We start from the raw sequence: 20,411 nt of genomic DNA on the forward strand, positions 1-20,411 counted from the left end.
CAAGGAAAAACTCTGTGCCCTATGGCCAGAAAAAAACTTGTGTCCCTTTTTGATTTGAATTGATATTCTAGTTTGCCAGCTAGCTCTCCAAATACTTTTTGGTTAAATGCTCTCCAAAGACCAAACTCTTTCTTTATTCTCTCATTTCAATTATTCAGGCCAGAGTTTTTCCTGACCACGTGATTTTACCAGAAAAAATGATCAGACTCTACAGGTTTGATTTTCCACCTCTCTGGTCACATGGTTAGGAAAACCTCTTATGAAATGTAATTACAAAAGGCGATAATTTCTTAGGAGATTCAGAAATAACCCACTGTTTGCATTTAATCCAATAATCTACATCTTTTCAGATGTTTTCCTACTCCCCTCCCCTCGTCCATTCCCTCTCCCCATCAGACCAGTGTTCATGGGGAGAGCCAGACAGACCGCTGGCCCACTTCCCATTATTAGGAACAAGAAAGGAATGAATCACTGTGCAAGTCTTCATTGAGAAATGACCAAATATAGGCATTTTGTGGATGCAGAGGTTTAGGCCGAGCAGTCGAGACGTAAACTGGCCTGTCGCTATCCCTCTCAACCCCCAGTGTCAGATGTTGTCAAAACATGATAACACATATTCACCACTAGAAGTAGACAGTTAAGTCCACTCTCTTTTGTCGGTTGTGTGAAGGATATGATCTTGTAGGTGTGAATCTGTTGGAAACCGTGTATACTCACTCTTCTCACTAAAGGTCACATTCCATTTAGTGTTGTCGGCCAGACGTGTGCAGAAATGGAAATCAGATTGAAATACAGACACAACAGTGCATTAGATCATTAGCTTTGCTAAGGTACACTTCATTGCTCTGTGTGTGTACACACAAACCTTTTATTATGATCTATTTGACATCTTATACTTGGCGTGGCACACAGAATTGTCCATTTGGTCACAAAATGTCCTTACAGGGCTCTACTGAGACAACATACCTTATATAGATATTGGAAATGATTTCTGATTTCTGATTCCGTCAACCAATCAATAGACAGACTGACATAGACAACTTAATATTTCTCAAGCAGTAGAAATTGTATTATTAAGATATATTACATTGAAAACTGGGGAAATGTCCACCTGAAAGGAAAATATTGTATGTACAGGTTAAACATTACAGTACAGGTTAAACAACACAACAAAATACAGTAAATGTATCAGTTACCTACTGTACTGTATTAGCCTACCATCAAATAATGGACAGATATGTCTCCATCCTGTATCTACGTGTTATTTTTTTTAAAAGATGTACTTGATTATGAAGTTATTATAATAAAGTGTATTATATTACACTTTTAATTGCAAACATACCAGTACTTTTTTATAGGCTCTGTAACTTAATGAAGTATTAAATGAAACAGAAACCACATTATGCATACAATAGTCAATAGTCACTTTTAGAGTGGCAAACCGCTCTGTACAATGTCATCACACTGAAAGAGACATTCATTTTGCTCTGCCATGGTAATAAAATAAACTGTTTTAAAATCTTTAGTAGTAAGACTTGACTAGTAGTAAGACATCTAGCCTGGAATATGTTTGCATTGTTGTCACTGGAAATAGTATTCTGTGATTTGTTTTCTTTGCTTTTGACATTCTAATTTTTTTCTATGTTAGAATCATTATTTTTTGCACTTTGAGCAAAATGTATGAACATATATTTATAAATAACATTGCTATTACTAAACGTTGTTGCATAACTTTGTTAGTACTTAAAGGTTGACCATACTTAAATCCCCCCAAAACTTAACTTCCTTCCTGAGTCTTTCTAAGAAGACTGGGATTCTAGGTTGCTTTTTATGTGTAAAACTTTGCCTGAGATGTCAGTCTTGAGATTTGGCAATGACACACATTACAAACCACCCTTTCTCCCCCTGTGAATTGCTGAAATCTAACCCCATTTTAATTCCCTGATAATATGCCATGGAGAATCAGCAGTTTGGGCAAAATTCCAAGTGATTCCCTCCACAAATAAATAAAATGTCAAATTACCATCCAATATTTCAATGAATGTTAAAGTAGTTTTGTATATATCTTTTTTTTATAGAATTTTACACGCCACCACATCATACACATCATATGCTTTTGTCAACATACCGTATGAACTGCTTCATAATCTAGTGCAAATGACAGGCAAAGCATCAACACAGACAAAGGCAGACAACTAGGACCTCAGGGCACATCCTCCTGCAAAACTCTGCCCTCTTCTCCCTCCACGGGGTCCCTGCGGTCCAGTGTTAAGTTTGAGGAGAGAACTCGTGGCACAGTGAAGGCTGTACATCCAATAGAAATCTCAATTTTCACTCTCTGCTTGCCTGCCTTATCCATCCCGCAGCACAGTGGTAAGACTGGGTGTCAGTCTGTGCGTGGGATGTGTTGGAGTTTCGATCCCCTGTGAGATCTATGTCCTTCCTCTTCCTTGGCTTTCACTCTCCATGCCAGGGGATTACTGCAACAGCTTTGGTACCGCAACCTGTAGGAAGAGAGGGGAGAGTGTATGGATACTGTATGCATATACAGTGCCTTCAGAAAGTATTCGTACCCCTTGACTTATTCCACATTTTGTTGTGTTACAGACCGAATTCAAAATGGATTAAACAGATTTTTTTCTCACCGATCTACACACAATATCCCATACTGACAAAGGGAAAACATGTTTTTAGATATTTTAGCAGATTAATTGAAAATGGAACTAATTTACATAAGTATTTACACCTCTGAGTCAATAGTTAGTAGAAACACCTTTGTCGGTGATTACATCAGTGAGTCTTTTTCGGTAAGTCTCTAAGAGCTTTGCACACCTGGATTGTACAATATTTGAACATTATTCTTTAAAAAAATCTTCTAGCTCTGTCAAATTGATTGTTGATCATTGCTAGACAGCCATTGTCAAGTCTTGCCATAGATTTTCAAAGCAGATTTAAGTCAAAACTGTAACTAGGCCACTCAAGAACATTCAATGTCGTCTTGGTAAGCAACGCCAGTGTAGCTTTGGCCTTGTGTTTTAGGTTATTGTCCTGCTGAAATATGAATTATTCTCCCAGTGTCTGTTGGAAAGCCGACTGAACCAGGTTTTCCTCTAAGATTTTGCCTGTGCTTATAGCTGTATTCTGTTTATTTTCCCCCACAACTCCCGAGTCCTTGCCGATGGCAAGCATACCCATAACATGATGCAGCCACCACCATGCTTGACAATATTAAGAGTCGTACTCAGTGATGTGTTGTGTTGGATTTGCCCCAAACATAATGCTTTGTAATCAGGAGAAAAAAAAAGTAATTTCTTTGCCATATTCTTTGCAGAATTACCTAAGTGCTTTGTTGCAAACAGAATGCATGTTTTGGAATAATTTTATTCTGTACAGGCTGCCTTCTTTTCACCCTGTTATTTAGGTTAGTATTGTGGAGTAACTATGTTGTTGTTGATCCATCCTCAGTTTTCTCATAACACAACCATTAAACTCTGAAACTGTTTTAAAATCACCATTGGCCTCATGGTGAAATCCCTGAGAAGTCATCTTCCTCTCCGGCAACTGAGTTAGGAAGGATGCCTGTATCTTTGTAGTGACTGGATGTATTGATACACCATCCAAATCCTAATGAATAACTTCATCATGCTCAAAGAGATATTCAGCATCTGCTATAGAATTATTTACACATCTACCAATCAGCGCCCTTCTTCGTGAGGCATTGAAAAACCTCCCTAGTCTTTGTGGTTAAATCTGTGCTTGAAAATCACTACTCGATTGAGGGACCTTACAGATATGTGTGGGATACAGAGATGGGTAGTTATTCAAAAATCATGTTAAACACTATTATTGAACACGGAATGAGTCCATGCAACTTATTATGGAATTTGTTAAGCACATCTTTACTCTTAAACGTATTTAGGCATGCCATAACAAAGGGGTTGGACACTTATTGACTCAAGACATTTCAGCTTTATATTTTTTATTCATTTCTAAAACATTTCTACAAACAAAATTCCACTTTGGCATTATGGGGTATTGTGTGTAGATCAGTGCCACAAAATCTAAATGTAATCCATTTTAAATTCAGGCTGTAACACAACAAAATGTGGAAAAAGTCAAGAGGTGTGTGAATACTTTCTGAAGTTACGTATAAATGTGTTACAATCTGTGACTGAGCCTCCCTGCCAACCCTAACTCTTTCAATGTCTATCAGCAATTGATCTTTGCCCCATCTTACCTTCTTCAGTATCTTCATATTGGCATTCCTAATGGAGTCCAGCAGTTGGTCCCTAGAGTTCGTACCACCTGTTTTGTTGGCCTTATCATCCATCTTCCTCTGTGATGCGGGCGTCAGGGAGTTTCGCAGGGAGTCTATGTCCAGCATGGGGGGTGGAGGTGGAGGTGGAGGTGGGCCCCCAGGAGGAGGGGGTGGAGGAGGTCCCCCTCCTGGTCCTCTTTTTTGAGTCAACTTCGGGGAGGGCATTGGTGAGGGGTGTGGGGAGGGTTTAGGGGAAGCCTTGGGGGAAACCCTGAGGAATCCCCCAGCAGTCTTGGGCACCTCCAGCATCCCTTTCTTCTCACCATTGGCCTGGGCCAGCTTCTGCTCCTGTAGGCGTCGCTGTCGCTGCTTGTCCATGTTGCGGCTCAGGATGTTGGTCATGGTCATGCGTGGGCCGGCCAGCTCAAAGCCGTAGCCCAGCTTCAGGAGGGTGGTGTTGTCTTTCAGTATCTTGGTCATCTCCATCTCTGTCTTGCCTCCGCAGATGTGTCTCTGGTTGTGGAAGCGCAGTTCGGTGAGTGTGGTGTTTTTCTGCAAGGCCTGGATCAGGGCCATAATACCCTTGGGGGTGAGAAGGTTGGAATCCAGGTTGATGCTTGTGATAGATGTATTGGTGCGTAAGGTGCCCGCAATGGCGTAGGCCACGTGGTCATCAGCACGGCAGTTGGCCAGGGCAAAAGTCTTAATGTGTGTGTTTTTATTCAAGGCCTCTGCAAACTGGATGAGTGTTTTAGCCTTGATGACCTCCGAGTTGTTTACGTTGAGCTCTGTCATGGTGGGGTTGTTGCTGCAAACTTGCTCTATGAGGTCGCTGAACATGCTGGAGTCCTCGTCTTCTTCCTCCTCTACTTTGGTCTTGCTAGGTGTGCTCTTGTTCGTCACACAGTTCCCACGTTGTTCCTCACCCTTGCTGGGTTTTAGTCCTTCGTTTGCATCTTTTCCCGTTTTCTCCTCTGTTTCCCCTTTCTCTTCTCTTTCCTTGTCTCTAATACTCCTCCTATCTTTCTCTTTTATACTTTCCTTGCGTTTTAACCCCACATCTTTCTTATTCTCCTTACCATCTTCTTTCGCTTTCTCCTTAGGATCTTCCTTCTCCTCTTGCTTCTCACTTCCGCTCTCCTTCTCTGTTGGCGACTTTTGTCTCTCAAGTTTCAAGTCAGACTTGTCCTTCCCTGGCTTGTCCTTCTCTTCCACTCTGTTTTTTTTATCGTCTGTTTTACTCTCTTCAACCCGACTTTGCTTCTCCACAAACCTTGACACAAGTCCCCTTGTCTTGTTCTCGTCTCTTTTTTTCATATCCTCTTTTCTTTCTTTCTCCTTGATCTCCTCTTTTTCATTTTTCTCTTGTAACTTGGAGATCATTTCCTTTGTCTTATTACTGGTGCTCAACCTCTTGTCTCTTTTCTCCATAAGCTTGTTATCCTCATTTCTCTCTCTTTCTTTGGCGTCCTCTTTCTCTAAACTGTCTCTACTCTCCTGTCTCCTGAATCTGTCTCTGGCCGTTTCTTTAACATCACTGTCCCTTTTCTCCCCTCTCCTGTATTTTTCTCGAGTTGTATCCTTTACATCACTGTCTTTACTTTCCTCTCTCCTGGATCTGTCTCTAGTTGTATCTTTCACTTCAGCGTCTTTACTCTCTTCTCTCCTGAATCTTTCTCTAGAGGTCTCTTTTACTTCTTTGTCTTTGCTCTCCTCTCTCCTATATCTATTGGACAGGCTGACTCTGTCCTCTTTCGTGCTGTTTGGTCTTTTGTTATTTCTCTCCTCCATCTTGTTCTCTCGTTCTGTTGTGATACTTGATTGCCTTCTGATACCCCTTCCTTCTTTCCCCTCCTGACTCAGGCCCATCGTCCTCAGGTACTCTTGTTTCCGGCTCTCCTTCTTGGGTTCCCCCTGCAGGAGAAGAAACATTACATAGGGACATTTCCACATTAAGTGAATCTGAAAAGCATACACTTACATGACTTTCAATAATCTACGCAAGAATCTAAACAGTAATAGTTTTCTACTGTCAAATCCAATTAGAATGATGTGTTCTCAGTCGTAATGTGCCTTGCCTGTTATGGTCATCACTGCATGACCACCAACAGCCCTATCAACATGACTAATCATAGTCTTTGTTTGTACTCAACTTGTCTATGTACGAAGCGTAACTTGTTGGCACGGAGAGCACAGTACGACATACGCTATGATATAAGACCACAGTGTGTAATGTAAACTTGACGTTAGATAGCGTGTGTTTACAGTGTGCATGGGGGAGTCTGTTAATAGTGCAGAAATACATTTGCGGAGCAGCTACTCTAAGTGTTTGATTTGTGAGCCTTGCTCCATCTGTTTTGTTTGCTCGAGGCTGCGGCCCTGGCAGATGTTTCCTTAAAAGGCATTGAGCAGCATAGGAGCAATCAACCAAGGAATTCCATCATGCCGGGATTAAGAAGCTCCACAGGGCCCCGGATCCATCATTTGAAGTGCTCTTCTTTATACACATCCAAAAGCTATCTCCTGGCTCTGTTTTACCCTACCTGGTGGGCCCTACGTCAAAAAGCTGTCAACTAAAAACAAACTAAAACTCAGCTTTGACCTATAAACTACAAAGCTATACAAAAATCAGGTGACACTGTGCACAATATTGTTTTGATGACTGTATCTTTAAGCATTTTCTCTGTTTACCAAAGGGGACTTGTGCGAAGAATGTGAAAGGTATACAATAGTGTTTTCCCTGCCATAAGAACTAACAGCAGCGGAGCACAGTTTATGAACTACTGGAACCTTTTCTGACATCCAGTTGGCAGGGGAATACATTTCAGAAGTACCATTAAAATACCTGTTTAAGGAACACTAACGTAAATGAACTATCTTTTAGACATTTTTGAATTGTAATTTGTTTATTTGGTTTCCAACAGCCAGTCCTATTGACCAAAATGAGGCTTATTACCGTATAAGAGTAAATAAGTGAAACGGGTGGAGCTGATGTCTGTCTGAGAGGACGTGATTAACTTCCACCACTATCACTTTTGTCAGTATCCCTGAGATTAAACATACCCTAACAAAAGAGGCGGGTAAGTGATAAACCGGGTAGAAAAACATAGGATAAACAATTAAGGTGGCAGATTGTGTCAGTAAAACATCTCACAAGGTGGACTTCAGACCAACTCTGTCTCACACATAATAAACATGAACTGTGGGGGAGTTCCACTGTATGACTCGATGTTTAGTAATCATACCTCAATAGACTGTTCCTTTTGGCTGAGCTTCCCCGGACGCTCCCGGCTGTCCAGCTTAGCATCCCGGTCCCGGACAGTATTAGTGGCAGGCTGCTCTATGGCTCTTTCCTCATTGGGATCCAGGTTGGGGGCCACCAATACCTCCTTCTCCAGCTCCTCAATCTGCTCAGGGGAMAGGTTGGACAAAAGGACATCCAGGTCAGGGTCCTCGCTCACCTGCCGCCCTGTCCGCGTCAGTCCCCTCACCTTCCTCCTGGACATGGTCGCCTCTGGCTGGAGAAGAAAACACCCTCACAGCGGAACAGATGAAAACGGTTTGTAGCCTACAAGTTGTATGGTATCTCCTTTAGAAAAGTGTGCTTTCCTAGTGTAGGAGCCTGCAGAATCTCCCCATGGGCCGAAGGTGGTGTCCCTCTCACTGAGAAGCCACCAGAGGCCTCAATCCTGGTGCTAAGAGGGAGGACTTGAGACTGGTCTTGCAGTCGGGGTACCAGTATGGAGTGTGTTAGTCTATCATGAAAGTTGGTCTGAAAGGCTGGGACATTCTTTGAAATCCTTTGAAACTGCATGTCCATATTTAGTGCAGGGTACATAGTCCTTTAAAGGCAATGGGAAGGGCTGAGTTTACCAGAAATGCCAAAGCATGGTATAACACAGTGCTACTTCCTCTTTCATGATTACAGCATTAGTTCAAGAGGGTTTGGTGTTCAATGAACACAATGAAAAAAATCAAAAAACAATGAAAGTTGAATTTGTAGTCTTTGAAGATGTGTCTATTCTATWGAGGTGTTTTATGACATAGTTGAATGAGCTAATAACTAATAACAAGCTAAGGACTACAAAATATGTGAGAAAATTGTGGCAACATTGTGTTCATAGCACATAGTTTACAATTATATTTTTGAATGTAGAACAGATTTTTCACTTGGCTGCAAAGTATCAATTTTAAGGACATCTAGTGGTCAAAATGCTGTAGTAAAATTGCATTACTATCATAGCCTCCGCAATTTGATTCATTCAATTATAAATTGACTGGGTGATTGAATGATTGAAAGCCAATACTTACTTTTCTGCCTTCCAACTAGATTCAGAATCCACCTCTAAGAGGGCGTCATCACCCAAACGTCTCCTAATAAACTAAAGTTTCACACACTCACGGTAATGATATCATTGATTCCAAGGCGACAAATCAAAAGGGTTGTTTGTCTGTTAACTATTTGAAAGCGTACCATGCAATACACGACAGTAGTCTGCTGCATTTTACATTTCAAAGTTATAATTTATGTTATTCGAAAGAAAAAAAACATAGCACTTATTGTATTACAATGTCTTACCATCCATTAAACAACAGACAACCAACAAGTAAGAACTGGGAACTGTTCAAACTAGTAACAGATGTGATTTACGCTCTGGTAAAATGTACACCAAAAAATAATTGCATTCAAAATTTAGAACGTTTTTCAATTATGTGCTTGTGAACCCTTTAGGATTTTCTGTATTTCTGCATACATTTTTACCTAAAATATCATAATAGATGTGAACATGTTTAAACAAATACAAAAACAATTGTACTTTTACATTTCTTTATTGAGACAATTGATCCAACATTCAATTTCTTTGTTCGAAAACGTATGTGAACCTCGAGATTAATCATCTGTATTTATTGTATTAAAGTAGTCAAAAGTATWGTATTTGGTCCCAGATTCCTAGCATGTAATGACTACATCAAGCTTGTGACTCTACAAAAACTCTGGATGCATTTGCAGTTTGTTTTTGTCGGGTTTTGGATGATGTTCTTCCCAATAGTAACCGAATGGGGAATGATGACTGGAGTAATGGTATTTTTAATTGAGTAGATAAGATGTTTGTAACCTTCTCACTTAACATCACTCATGATCTATTCATGATTATCCATCATCATGGTAGCATCCACATGAATGTGGAAATGTTCAAAAACATGCTCTATTCTTACCTCAAATAAAAGTGATTCCAAAACGGCAAGCCATTCCGTTTCTGTTGGGCAAAACAAAACCCCAAACACTTTCAAAACAAACTGCAAATGCATCCCAGGAGTTTATAAAGTCACAAACTTGATGTAGTCATTGCATGCTAGGAATATGGGACCAAACACTCAACYTTAGACTACTTTAATACACTTAATTAAGATGATTCATCTAGAGGTTCACGTACTTTTTCCAACAAAGAAATGTAATGTTGGATMAATTTTCTCAATAAAGAAATGAAAGGGTACAACTGTTTTTGTGTTATTTGTTTAAAATCAGGGTCAACTTGATCTATTAGTAGGACTTAGGTGAAGATCTCATCACATTCTAGGTCAAATGTAGGCAGAAATTCTAAACAGTTCAAACGTTCTCTCACCAAGGTATGTACACTTTACATGTTGACAATAAATATTACAGTAATCCAATTCAAATAATAAAATATCAATAGGGTTTATAAATAAGAGTATGTCACTGTTTTACATTGACACTTTTAAACACTGGCTGGCCAAGAAGAATCTGTATATCTATTGCATGATTGCTTCATCATTCCTCTCTGAACAAATATGCTAAAATTCTCAATATTATTCAATAGAAAAATCTATTAAGAATCTCAGGGTGGGTAAAATAGAATGTCACCTTATCCAACACATTTGACCTGGGACGAGCCTTTCAGTGGTCACTCATAGTAAACTGTACAACATGCTCAACACGTCAGGCTCTACTGTACAGTTCAAACATCCTACAAGGTGCACAACAATGGCTCAGAGAAAAAGATCATAGCCATAAATAAAACAATGTAAGGAAATGCTCGAAGCATTTCATGGTCAAACATTTCTAAAAAGGTGTGTCTGTTACAACAATAATAAGACATGTTAAAATATTGTTTACAAAATATGTCTTGAAATAGTTTCTTGAATTCACGATGACACAAGGCTCAGATTTGTTATTTAAGTTAAATATTGGCTGGATATTTTACTGAAAATTAACATTTACACTGATTCCACTAATAAATCAACGCATTTCTGACAACTGAGTACCATGACACATTGGGATGTAGCAGAACATGTACTGTCTAACTGACATTCTAATATACATAAAGTAAATGTTAATCGATTACAGAAGACAAGCTGAGCATGAGATAACAAATAAATCCCCATGGAGAGCTGACTAAAGGGGTCCGACAGAGCGAGAGGAGCCGTCAACTCTTCTGAGCATTCTGACTTTTATACAACAGATAAGAGTCAACCAGCTCTCACACACACCCTGTTATCTGCAGGTATGACCCTCGCTCTGTCCACTACCGGATTAAAGCCAAGCAAACATGTGAAAACAGATGTTCACCATTCCTCAAGTCAAATGTCTTAAGCAGAGAATTAATGTCAAACAAAGCATGTGACCTTGAAGAATGTGGTTTTGGGTTACACTAATTGCGAGGGATATAGATGTCAGAGTAAGTGCATGGATGAAGGATGCAGGTTGGTTACCTCACTCGGAATGGTGTGACATTTTCCACATTAGACTGTCAGTGGGAATCAAGTTCAGTGTCAGGACAGACAGGAGAACCCAACTCAGCATTGCTCTGTTCCTTTAAAGGATGTAGAAAATAAAGGACAATAAAGTGCCTCTGGTTATCTTTCACTGGGCAACCGCTAGGAGAGCCGGAGCCATGGTTGCCTTCTTGTGGTCGCCTTCTCTTCTTGACGCAGTCCATACTTTGTTTCTCCTCTCCATGTACAGTACTTGCTTTCATCCCATCAGTGACCGGGGTGGGGAGTGTACTGTGGCGGGGAGTAAGGAGGGGGTGCTGAAACACACAACAGTAAAAGCTTGGATTACAATATCTGGCTTTTTCTAAAAATGTGCTACATGATTTTGTTTACTCTTCAGACATTGATATTACATTAGTCTACAAATCACATCACTCAGTGGTGATAATAAAGGTGTTTCAGGTTGTCCTCTTACCTCCCTGAGGGTAGCCAGGGTCTGCCATGGGGTACGGGGGGAACGGCCCAGGTTGCATCATGGGGTATGGCTGGGGCATGCCAGAATACTGAGGTGCCATTGGGTAACCAGGGTGCTGATAATCAGGATGTCCCATCACCAGCGGCTTGCCGTAAGCGTCATACATGGGCTCCACAGGGTAGCTGGCCATTGGGATGTGCTGGGCTGAGGTTGAAGCATACAGAGCTTCCTTATCATTGAGTCAATACGGAAATACAGTATACTGTGATGATCGCACTAATTCAATGAATCGCCACCTCAATTTTCGCCGTTTTAAAAAGTCCCAAATTCTTTTCACATTATAACTTCGTCTGACATTATTACATTCAAAAGCAGGCAGACTTAAAACCCTTCCCAACTGCAATTCCAAAATGACACTTTTGCCAAAAAACACCACATTATATACGCACATCATCTATCATATTAACACATTCTGTTAACAAAAATCCATCATGGTACCGTCATAGGGAGTCCTGCCACGCTGCTGCCGTTGCTGGTAAAGGTAACAGCAGGAACACATGAAGCAGCACACCATGGTAGCAATGATAGCCACGAAGAGCAAGATGGACGAAGCAATACCAGCGATGGTGGTAGGGCTAGGAGAGGACGGGAGAGGAAGACACCTCAGACTCTATCTAAAAGCTTCCACAGAGTAATATCAACACATGATCTACTTCACTCTAACATTAAGTGCAAAAGTATCAATATAGCAATTACCAACTGTTTCATCCACAGAGTTACCCTGCGAGCCCACAGTTCCAGGGTTCATAAACAGCTGTCCAGTCCCATCTCTGCCTCAGCTCAGCTATTCACAAAGCGTCTCATAGTATAGGGGTGCTGTTCTAGTATCAGTTTGACCTTTTAGATCATAATGAATACGATGACATGTGGTCAGAGGTGACTGATCCTAGATCAGCACTCTTAAGATGAGAAGCGTTATGAATTGTATTTGTCACATGATTCGTAAACAGGTGTAGGCTAACAGTGAAATGCTTACTTAAGGGCCCGTTCCAACAATGGAGAAAGAAAATAGAGAAATAATAGAAAAGTAATAACAGGTAATAATACAATTAATAAAACACAATGAGTAACGATAACTTGGTACGGGGTACCAGTATCGAGTCGATGTGCAGGGGTATGATGTAATTAAGGTAGATATGTACAGTTGAAGTCGGAAGTTTACATACACCTTAGCCAAATACATTTAAACTCAGCTTTTCACAATTCCTGACATTTAATCCTAGTAAAAATTCCCTGTCTTAGGTCAGTCAGGATCACCAGTTTATTTTAAGAATGTGAAATGTCAGAATAAAAGTAGAGAATGATTTATTTCAGCTTTTATTTCTTTCATCACATTCCCAGTGGGTCAGAAGTTTACATACACTCAATTACTATTTGGTAGCATTGCCTTTAAATTGTTTAACTTGGGTCAAACGTTTCAGGTAGCCTTCCACAAGCTTCCCACAATAAGTTGGGTGAATTTTGGCCCATTCCTCCTGACAGAGATGGTCTAACTGAGTCAGGTTTGTAGGCCTCCTTGCTCGCACACGCTTTTTCAGTTCTGCCCACAAATTTTCTATAGGATTGAGGTCAGGGCTTTGTGATGGCCACTTCAATACCTTGACATTGTTGTCCTTAAGCCATTTTGCCACAACTTTGGAAGTATGCTTGGGGTCATTGTTCATTTGGAAGACCCATTTGCGACCAAGCTTTAACTTCCTGACTGATGTCTTGAGATGTTGCTTCAATATATCCACATAATCTTCCTTCTTCATGATGCCATCTATTTTGTGAAGTGCACCAGTCCCTCCTGCAGCAAAGCACCCTCACAACATGATGCTGCCACCCACGTGCTTCACGGTTGGGATGATGTTCTTCGGCTTGCAAGCTTCCCCCTATTTCCTCTAAAGATAACAATGATCATTATGGCCAAACAGTTATATTTTTGTTTCATCAGACCAGAGGACATTTCTCCAAAAAGTACGATCTTTGTCCCCATGTGCAGTTGCAAACCGTAGTCTGTTTTTTTTATGGCGGTTTGGAGCAGTGGCTTCTTCCTTACTGAGCGGCCTTTCAGGTTATGTCGATATAGGACTCGTTTTTACTGTGGATATAGATACTTTTGTACCAGTTTCCTCCAGCATCTTCACAAGGTCCTTTGCTGTTGTTCTGGGATTGATTTGCACTTTTCACACCAAAGTACGTTAATTTCTAGGAGACAGAACGTGTCAGCTTCCTGAGCGATATGACGGCTGCGTGGTCCCATGGTGTTTATACTTGCGTACTATTGTTTGTACAGATGAACGTTGTACCTTCAGGCGTTTGAAACTGCTCCCTTGTGGAGGTCTACATTGTTTTTCTGAGGTCTTTGGCTGATTTCTTTTGATTTTCCCATGATGTCAAGCCAAGAGGCACTGCGTTTGAAGGTAGGCCTTGAAATACATCCACAGGTACACCTCCAATTGACTCAAATTATGTCAATTAGCCTATCAGAAGCTTCTAAAGCCATGTCATCGTTTTCTGGAATTTTCCAATCTGTTTAAAGGCACAGTCAACTTAGTGTATGTAAACTTCTGGCCCACTGGAATTGTGATACAGTGAAATAATCTGTCTCTAAACAATTGTTGGAAAAATTACTTGTGTCATGCACAAAGTAGATGTCCTAACCGACTTGCCAAAATTATAGTTTGTTAACAAGAAATTTGTGGAGTGGTTGAAAAACGAGTTTTAATGACTCCATCCTAAGTGTATGTAAACTTCCGACTTCAACTGTACATATAACTAGGAATAGAGTGACTAGGTAACAGGATTGATAATTAACAGTAGCAGCAGCATATGTGATGAGTCAAAAAAGTTAGTGCAAAAAGGGTCAATGCAAATAGTAAAATAGTTAACCAAATTGCTATCCAGACTAACTATTTAGTCTCATCGCTGGGGGGAGGGGAGGGTGTACAGGGTTCTCTTGGTTCAGACTTTTTGCACCCTCTGTAGCGCCTTGYGGTCGGATGCCAAGCAGAGTCCATGCCAAGCGTTGATGCAGCCAGTCAAGATGCTCTCAAATGTGCAGCTGTATAATTTGAGGATCTGAGGGCCCATGCCAAATCATTTTAACATGCTGAGGGGGAAGAGGCGTTGTCATGCCCTCATCACGACTGTGTTGGTGTGTTTGGACCATGGTAGATCCTTAGTGATGTGGACACCGAGGAACTTCAAGCTCTCGATCTGCTGCACTACAGCCCTGCCGATGTGAATGGGGGAATGCTCGGCCCTCCCTTTCCTGTAGTCCATGATCAGTTCCTTTGTCTTGATGATGTTGAGGGAGAAGTTGTTGTACTGGCACCACACTGCCAGATCCCTGACCTCCCGTAACATACACTGAACAAAAATATAAATGCAACATGTAAAATGTTGGTCATATGCTTCATGAGCTAAAATAAAATATCCCAGAAATGTTCCATACGCACAAAAAGCTTACTTCTCTCAAATTGTGCACACAAATTTGTTTACATCCCTGTTAGTGAGCATTTCTCCTTTGCCAAGATAATACATCCACCTGACAGGTATGGCATGTAAAGAAGCTGATTAAAACAGCATGATCATTACACAGCTGCACCTTGTGCTGGGGACACTAAAAGGCCACTCTAAAATGTGCAGCTCTGAGGGAATGTCGACCAATTGGATGTTAATTGCTCTACCATAAACCGCCTCCGACATTGTTTTACTGAATTTGGCAGTACGTCCAACCGGCCTCACAACCGCACACCACGTGTATGGCATCGTGTGGGCGAGCGGTTTGCTGATGTCATCGTTGTGAAGAGAGTGCCCCATTGTGGCGGTGGGGTTATGGTATGGGCAGGCATAAGCTACGGACAATGAACACAATTGCATTTTTCAGTGGCAATTTGAATACCTTGACAAGATCCTGATGCCCATTGTTGTGCCATTCATCCACCACCTCATGCTTCAGCATGATAATGCACAGCCTCATGTCGCAAGGATCTGTACACAATTCCTGGAAGCTAGTTATTCTATGGCCTGCATACTCACTACACGTCACCCATTGAGCATGTTTGGGATGCTCTGGATAGACATGTACGACAGCGTGTTCCATTTCCCGCCAATATCTAGCATCTTCGTACAGCCATTGAAGTGGACTGGGACAACATTCCACAAGCCACAACCAACAGCCTGATCAACTCTATGCGAAGGAGATGTGTCGCACCGCATGAGGCAAATAGTGGTCACACCAGATACTGACTGGTTTTCTGATCCATGCCCTTGTCTATCTGTATCTGTGATCAACAGATGCATATCTGTATTCCCAGTCATGCGAAATCCATAGAATAGGGCCTCATAAATTTTTTCAATTGACTGAATTCCTTATATGAACTGTAACTCAGCAAAATCGTAGAAATTGTTGCATGTTGCGTTTATATTTATGTTCAGTGTAGTTGTAGGTGCAGAGGATTCTTCTGTTTCACCTTAACGGTGTTTTCAAACTGGGTCATGCTCAGTAGGACAAACGGAAAGCAAAAACAATGAGTCAAAGACAAGTTAAAGGCCTCCCGAGTGGCGCAGTGGTCTAAGGCACTGCATCACAGTTGCTAGCTGTGCCACTAGAGATCCTGGTTCGAGTCCAGGCTCTGTCACAGCCGGCTGCGACCGGGAGACCCATGGGGCGGCCCACAACTGGCCCAGCGTCATCCGGGTTAGGTTTGGCCGGCAGGGATGTCCTTGTCCCATCGCGCTCTAGCGACTCCTGTGGTGGGCCGGGTGCATGCATGCTGACACGGTCGCCAGGTGTACAGTGTTTCCTCCGACACATCGGTGTGTCTGGCTTCCAGGTTAAGCTGGCATTGTGTCAAGAAGCAGTGCGGCTTGTTTGGGCCATGTTTCGGAGGACGCATGGCTCTCGACCTTCGCCTCTCCTGAGTCTGTACGGGAGTTGCTGTGATGAGACAAGACTGTAACTACCATTTGGATATCACGAAATTGGGGAGAAAAAGGGGTAAATGTAAAAAGAAGTACCTCCATTGTACCTCCTTTCACTCCATGGTGAAATACATTTGAAAAATCACAACATTTTCTCCCTAATCTCCATTTGGGTGTTACTGCTCCCAGCGTGCTCAGTGGTGTTAAGTGATGAAAGCTTTTTATGGTGTGAAAAAAATCTGCAGTGTTGTGTCCTCTCAGATGCAAGGTCACTTACCTCAACATTACACCAATCCCCGAGAGGGAATACAGAGTGACCACTAAACTGTATTGATACATGCCCAGCTCGCACACTGGATGTGGGCCGATTCCGGCTGAGAGTCGGGGCACTCGACTGAGCTTCAGACTCGGCCGACGTCATGTGGCCCAGGTCTGGGCCGCCTTCGGCGGTATTACTTATGGCTAGGATGCGGGGATTGAGCTTGGGCCGATTCCGGAGTGAGTTATCTGGCCAAAATGTATTACTTGGGGCTCGGGCCGATTGGGGCTACTCTCTGGCAGATGAATACACGGGTTGCTTTATCTAATTAACATTTCATAATTTTTTTCTCTCCATATTTTCCTCATTGTTTCTGTGATCAGAAAATACAATTAATATTTTAAAGAAATTCTTTAAGAGTCCTGTGTAGTATTTTGTGCAAGGCAATTGATAAGCATTAAAAACTTTGTGGATGGAACCCCCCGAGTGGCGCAGCGGTCTAAGACACTGCATCGCAGTACAAACAGCGTTYCTACAGATGCTCGTTTGAGATCCGTGCCGGCTGCGCCCGGGAGACCCATGAGGCGACGCACAATTGGCCCAGCGTCGTCCGAGTTAGTGGAGGGTTTGGCCAGCCGGGATGTCCTTGTCCAATCACGCTGTAGAGACTCCTGTGGTGAGCTAGATGCATGCACGCTGACACGGTCACCAGGTGTATGGTGTTCCCTCTGGCACAAACTGTTTTTTTTTGTGGATGGGTATTTATTTGTATGTATAAAATGTATAGTAGTAATATTTAAAATGACTAAAATCGGGTAATTTTGCATACATTAATTTAAATTAGCATCTGGCCACTTCTGGGGGGATTCTGGTAAAATGCTGGCAAAATCTGCTGAATTCAGGTAGACGGAAACGATGTACGTGGGCCGATTCTGGGCAGTCATTCATTTTGATTCCGGGCCGAGTCCGACACACGATTCCGGGCCGATTCAATCAGTTCCGCCCCCCCGGAAGAGGGCCGCTTCTGGGCGGTTTCTCAGAGAGAAATATAGTGCTGAGGGTAGCAATGTAATCAATTAGCAAAATATGACCAATGTGTACTCTGACGTTTAGTGAGCCAGTCACACAAACACACACACCTGAACTGGAAGAGCACGCAGCGCTTCTGCTCCCTCTCAGTGATCCTTTTGAGGCCGTCCAGGCAACAGTAGCGCTTGTGGCAATTCCCACAACAGAAGGTCATCAGGGGACAGGGGATACCGTTGTGCCACGTGCCATTCTTATCCACGTACCACAAGCAGTCATCAGTGGCACCCACTGCAGATACAGACAAGCATAAACAGACAGAGCCAGAGCCAGATTCAGAAGGGTGGACTTACAGAGGCAAAAGAAAGCTGATTACACTTGAGGCTACTCAGTGGACTTAATATATTTAGTAAGACACCAAACAGCCCATTGGCTACATCTCAACACATAATTACTCTGTAATTACACTTGGAGGTTGAAGAATGTTCAGTGGTTATATGCATTAGGCTGTCCTGTAGGGCCTGATGCTATATGTCCGTCAGGTGCATTCAACTCTGACCCTACGAGATCCGGAGCCTGCTCGGTTTCTGTTCTACCCTCAAACTCAACTCTGGACCTTGAAGCCAGTTCTTCAGTTTTTATTTGTTCCCTTCAAATCAGGGACTGATTTAGACCTGGTACACCAGGTGTGTGCAATTAATTATCAGGTAGAACAGACACCCAGCAGGCTCGGGATCTCGTAGGGTCAGAGTTGAATGCACCTGACCTATGTATAGCATCAGGCCCTACAGGACAGCCTAATGCATATAAGCACTGAACATTTTTACTGTGTCATTCTTCAACCTCCAAGTGTAATTACACAGTCATTATGTGTTGAGATGTAGCCAATGGGCTGTTTGGTGTCTCACTAAATATATTAAGTCCACTGAGTAGCCTCAAGTGTAATCAGTCAGGTCACAGTTGTAAATGAGAACTTGTTCCCAACTGGCCTACCTGGTTAAATAAAGGTGAAATAAAAATAAATAAAAGGGTTATAGGTAATTATGCCACTTGCATAGGTGCCCCACTACCTCCCAACCCATACTAGGAAGTTTCTGCTTCATTAATGTAATTTCCTTCTGGTCTAAGGGACTACAGATGAATCAACTAGGGATGTGTTGGTTCGCGAACTAACAGCTCTTTTTTGAACGTCGGGAACCGAATAGCATCGGTGAAAGAGCCGTTCATTTGGCTCCCTCATTTTACATAGTTACTACTGCTTTGAGCTCAAAACAACGATTACTTACAGATAACTTAGAATTATCTAAAAAGAGGGTGAATCCTCACTACATAAACAGTAAATAGTGAGGAGAGCGAACCATTCTGGTCCACGCTMATTTTTGCAGTTCCTTAAAAATAAAAAATAAATTATGCAGGTGATCTAATCATTTCTCCGGACCCCAAAAATACGTGAACGCGCATTTCACTATCTGACATAATGGTAGCCTACTTTTTGGGCTTTACTTTAGAGATCTGCAATTTTTCTTTGGTCCTAGATCGATTTTGAACGAAAAGCCATTCGGGAGTCAAATGAGACGGCTCTTTTACGTGAAGCGAGCCAAATAGGCCGACTCACCGAAAATACTCGGAATGCCCATCACTAGAACCAACTACAAAGGAATCTGAGCCCATGTCATATGAAAGTATGTTCATTTAAATTAGGTCAGTCCCCGTTTAGTGCAATATACTGTAAATATAATTAAATTAATAATGTAACAGTCAATGGATTGAGCATTTGATTTCGTGTATCTAATCAAATTAAAATGTGATGTTCCCCTGATCACTTCTGCCAATTACTTATTGCTTTGACGCCACTGGGTTCTAATACGGGTTAGACTATTTTGTGATTAATAAACATTACGCATACTTAATGAACGGTAGATCTATTCGAGATAAAATTACGAAATATAGGCCAGAATAACTGTTGTCTATGTAGGCGTGAGACTATTTGCCTATCGTGCGTTTCGCATTTCATTTGAGACAACCATGGAAATTCTTGAATAAATAAAACACACAACATACATAAAGGTCTATAATACATATAGGTGACACAGCCGAAAAAAATGCATCATGTCTGGAAACCCTTTAGAACGTTGAGGCATTATCTGGATACATTAGCCTTGTCTCTAGTGGATTCGTCTACCGCTACAATTTATGGATACATTCTTGCAACACGTGTAAATTGTATCCAGAAATGTAGCGTAGTGCCGCGGCCTGTTCGAAAAACCAAGCACCATCGTCAAGACTTACCCTGCCAGGAGGAGAGGAGGACGGTCATCACTGGCAGAGCCATAGCGATAAGGGACATTTTGCCTACTGTGAACATACTGTCCAAAATGACGAAAAAGTCGATTTTTGCGCAAAAACACTGGCAGCTTTAACAGCTATTTTGCTCCATACGCCGCTGCAAATAATAATATCTCTATAATCATGCTCTAGTTGTGGAATTACATGACAGACGGGAGGGAATGAGGTTAGTGATCAACAAGATCTGGGTAGAATGACACATCGCCTGTGACGCTGTTCACCCAGGGGTCAGATGAGACCAATGAGATTCCTTAGCGCCTCCCCGGCCTCCTGGTGGAAATAATACATTGCACATTATTCCAACTGGCATTTTTAGAAGATAGGATGCTGTCTTCAGCACA

General features: G+C 41.9%; 2 protein-coding genes across 2 annotated transcripts; both read right to left on the reverse strand.

The window, feature by feature from the left end:
* Nucleotides 1–848: 848 nt before the first annotated feature.
* Nucleotides 849–8,022, reverse strand: LOC111969756 (leiomodin-1). Its single transcript, XM_023996001.2, has 3 exons — nucleotides 7,504–8,022; nucleotides 4,238–6,172; nucleotides 849–2,504 (listed from the first exon to the last, which is right to left on the reverse strand). Exons 1-3 carry the CDS (start codon nucleotides 7,762–7,764, stop codon nucleotides 2,478–2,480), a joined length of 2,223 nt encoding a protein of 740 aa, XP_023851769.1. The 5' UTR covers nucleotides 7,765–8,022; the 3' UTR covers nucleotides 849–2,477.
* A 1,612-nt stretch (nucleotides 8,023–9,634) lies between these two features.
* LOC111969758 (protein shisa-4) lies at nucleotides 9,635–20,330 on the reverse strand. Its single transcript, XM_023996005.2, has 5 exons — nucleotides 20,014–20,330; nucleotides 17,838–18,015; nucleotides 11,967–12,103; nucleotides 11,469–11,672; nucleotides 9,635–11,310 (listed from the first exon to the last, which is right to left on the reverse strand). Exons 1-5 carry the CDS (start codon nucleotides 20,087–20,089, stop codon nucleotides 11,261–11,263), a joined length of 645 nt encoding a protein of 214 aa, XP_023851773.1. The 5' UTR covers nucleotides 20,090–20,330; the 3' UTR covers nucleotides 9,635–11,260.
* Between the last annotated feature and the right edge of the window lie 81 nt (nucleotides 20,331–20,411).

This window comes from Salvelinus sp. IW2-2015, linkage group LG11 (genome assembly GCF_002910315.2).
Source record: "Salvelinus sp. IW2-2015 linkage group LG11, ASM291031v2, whole genome shotgun sequence".
Classification (NCBI taxonomy): Eukaryota; Metazoa; Chordata; class Actinopteri; order Salmoniformes; family Salmonidae; genus Salvelinus; species Salvelinus sp. IW2-2015.

Excerpts from the sequence above, each read along its gene's own strand:
- LOC111969758 (XM_023996005.2), bottom strand. The coding sequence starts at position 20,089 with ATGTTCACAGTAGGCAAAATGTCCCTTATCGCTATGGCTCTGCCAGTG. Across the intron at positions 11,673-11,966 it reads TGGCAGGACTCCCTATGACG|CCCAGCACATCCCAATGGCC; the intron begins GTACCATGATGG and ends CTTCAACCTCAG. Across the intron at positions 11,311-11,468 it reads CCCTGGCTACCCTCAGGGAG|CACCCCCTCCTTACTCCCCG; the intron begins GTAAGAGGACAA and ends TGTGTGTTTCAG.